Source organism: Fulmarus glacialis, unplaced genomic scaffold (genome assembly GCF_000690835.1).
Source record: "Fulmarus glacialis isolate BGI_N327 unplaced genomic scaffold, ASM69083v1 scaffold43650, whole genome shotgun sequence".
Classification (NCBI taxonomy): Eukaryota; Metazoa; Chordata; class Aves; order Procellariiformes; family Procellariidae; genus Fulmarus; species Fulmarus glacialis.
Window position 1 is genome coordinate 1 of NW_009189092.1, and position 3,015 is coordinate 3,015.

At 41.3% G+C, this 3,015-nt stretch overlaps 1 protein-coding gene across 1 annotated transcript in view; it reads right to left on the bottom strand.

Moving 5' to 3' along the window:
* Positions 1–2,396: 2,396 nt before the first annotated feature.
* ANKRD22 (ankyrin repeat domain 22) overlaps positions 2,397–3,015 on the bottom strand; it is a 5,080-nt gene continuing 4,461 nt past the window's right edge. The window contains exon 5 of the mRNA XM_009580932.1: positions 2,397–2,474. Coding sequence (XP_009579227.1) covers positions 2,397–2,474 — 78 coding nt within the window. The remainder of the gene's footprint in view (positions 2,475–3,015) is intronic.

Consider the following 3,015-nt stretch of genomic DNA (forward strand, 5'->3'; position numbering starts at 1 on the left):
ATCGGAAAATCATTGAAATAATAACAAAATACCTTTGACACCACATGCAGAGTGTTGATTCACTCAGTAAAAACCTCCAAAATTTCTATTTGGCAATAAGCATGATACCTGGGGAAGAGGTAAACACACAGACACACATAATGGATACCAGTATAGGTATTTATCTGCACTTGTTTGTTTCTTGCTTTCCTCATAGTTCGATGTTTTCCATAGTGTTACTGTGACTGCCGTCTTCCTGAGAAGTTTGAGGTGTATAGGAATGAAAGCTGAAAACATGAATATATTTGAGCACACACTGCAGGGATCACTTAATTTGGACAGCTTTTATTTCTACAAGACTGATTTTCCTAAGCCTAAACTCTGTTGTTCTCGTGTATATCTTACGTACCCCACAGAGGCATTCCCGTAGCCAATTTGTGTCTTCCCATGAAGACCCAAAAGTGGGATTTTCTCATTTCTCTGTAGAAGTACAAGTGTCCTTTGTTTAAATTTTTTTAAATTAAATCATTTATCCACTTGACAGAGAACTTGGCTTTTTTTTCTTTTTCCCTCCTCACATTTACCTACAGTGTCAACACAACCAAGAGATCTTCAGACACAAGAAACTGAGCAGGAAATAGATGACTTTGAAACATCAAGGAATCCAACCTCAGAAAAACTCATAGAAGTATTCTCCTGCCCTCCATGCCTACACGTCACCCAAAGGTTTGTTCATGCACTATAAACCCCCCCAACTTCAAAGACCATGGATCGCAGCTGAGGAATGAGGAGATGTAGACCTGTTAGCCAAACAATGCAGCTTTCACCCCATGAATTATTCTTGACACTGGCAATGAAGTTGTTGCAAGCACTCTGAGCTATCAGCTTTGACTTTTACATAATTCTGTGTCTTGACCATTCTTTGTTCAAGCAATTTCTGCAACACGGGAAAGCAGTCAGCTGTTTTCCCTTTCCGGCCATTAGCCCAAAGAGATAGCATCTTCAGTATCCATGCAAGTACCTCACATCTACTCACCTACAAGTTGATCTGGTAGGTAAGAGCGTCTGTCCCCAGGTCACACCAAAGTGTTCATTATTACAGGCTCAGACAGGATAGCTTTGTTTCCTGGGGTGTTTGTGGATCGGGCCTCAAGCTCTTACTGCCCAACCAAGACCCTTTGCAGTTGGAGTCAGCATGCAATAGAATAGTTACACTGAAAAATACATCTCTGTTCTGCAACACAGGCAAAATACACTAACTTGTCCATGCACCCAGTCTAGCAGCCATTAGCAGTGCCAATCATGGCATCTATCTTCTGAACTTATGACAACTTACAGGAAATGACCAAAACTATCAAAAAAAATAAAGATCCATTAGATCAAGAAAGCAAGATACAGCAGCATTTGAAAGGAGATTCCCCTTTATTGCTGCATTATTAAATCACAAAGCGCCAGGCCACATTAATACATTGCTTACCACTGCAGGTTTTCTTCTGCCTTCACCTATGCAAGAGAAGACTCATGAATTTATTATTATTTTGGTATATGCATCCCCTGCTGCATGCATCACTCTGAAAAGCATGCTATCCTGTGCAGTCCCGTGGGAAGGATACATCTGGTTCCCATCAACAGCATTTCATTTATTGATTTTTTTTTCTTTAGTACACTGTTTATATTGGAAAGGTAGTCAAGAGACTTGTTTCTCTACTGCGCCAAACATACTTTCATTATTATTTCTTAATGCATTAAAGCGACCCAGGAATTGGCTTGTTTTGTGGTCCCCAGCAACTCATTGAATCTCTTTTTGCTGTTTCTTATACGAAAAAAATAGATGATAATCCTTCCGTTGTAGCAACATAGTGAGAATAAAGGTGTGTGAAACTTGTAGCAGGGATGGAAGAAGAAAGTGCTAAGCTGAGAGATTTGTTTCCCCAGTCATTCCCATTGTAAGAAGAGAAATACAAAGAAGAAGGGTACCAGACTTTGTATAAACTGCTGTGGCATATTGTTTAGTTGTCAAGTGTATCCCCTATGGAACAAGTTAACACACACTCTAAAGGATATTTTATTTTTGCATTGGCTGCCGACCATCATGTGCTTTTTTTTGGGCTTCCAGAAATATTATAGCTAGATTTCAAAACACACAGTCTGCGCAAGCTAAGTAATAAAACTGGGGAAGCAGATGGGAAGGGCAATATTTTGAACATTATTGTAACCATTCACGGCTTGGTAAAATCAAATGAACTCCTTTCAGCCCACGTGGCCTTGGGGGTACTGACAAGCCTTACACAAAATAGTCAAAGTCTGCAGCAAGGAATGGGCGGATTTGGACCTCAACCCTCTGCTGGACTCCTGCTGCTGTGCAAGATGGATTGCCAGATGAGGTAATTTTCTGCATGTTCAAGAGTCCTTGATGACTAGGAAGTTTTCCTCAGCATGCTTTCAATGTTGTGGAACTGCAGCCTTCTTGCTATATCTAAGGGAGTCTCCCCATCCTGAAAGAAACAGATGAAATACATTGCAATATGATAGATATGGGTGAAGTACAAAGAGCTTCTGCAAATTTGCCACCCAGATGCAGTGCTTTCCTGCGTACGTTTCACTGTCACATCCTTGCTCTGAAACAAAGGTTTCAGAACGTGCTGGGTCCAATACCACTCTCACTGAAGCCAGAGGCAGAGTCCTGTCCTCCCCTCCAGCAGTGACAGCCATTCCACTGTTTCCTGGGGCTAATGTCCAAAGTCAGTGCAGAGCTAAGCTAAGAGCTGATTTCAAGAGCAACTTGGGCGATATATTGTTCACCTCAACACAGTAATGCAGATACTCCCAATATTTATTTGGACAACATTTGAGCTTTTCTGATGACAGAAGCAGCTTGACTTAGCCCCTGTCCTGGTTTCAGCTGGGATAGGGTTAAATTTCTTGCTAGTGCTGTGTTTTGGATTTAGTATGAGGAGAATGTTGATAACACACTGATGTTTTCAGTTGTTGCTAAGTACCCTCCTGCTCCAAGGACAGCTCCCATATCTACTGACT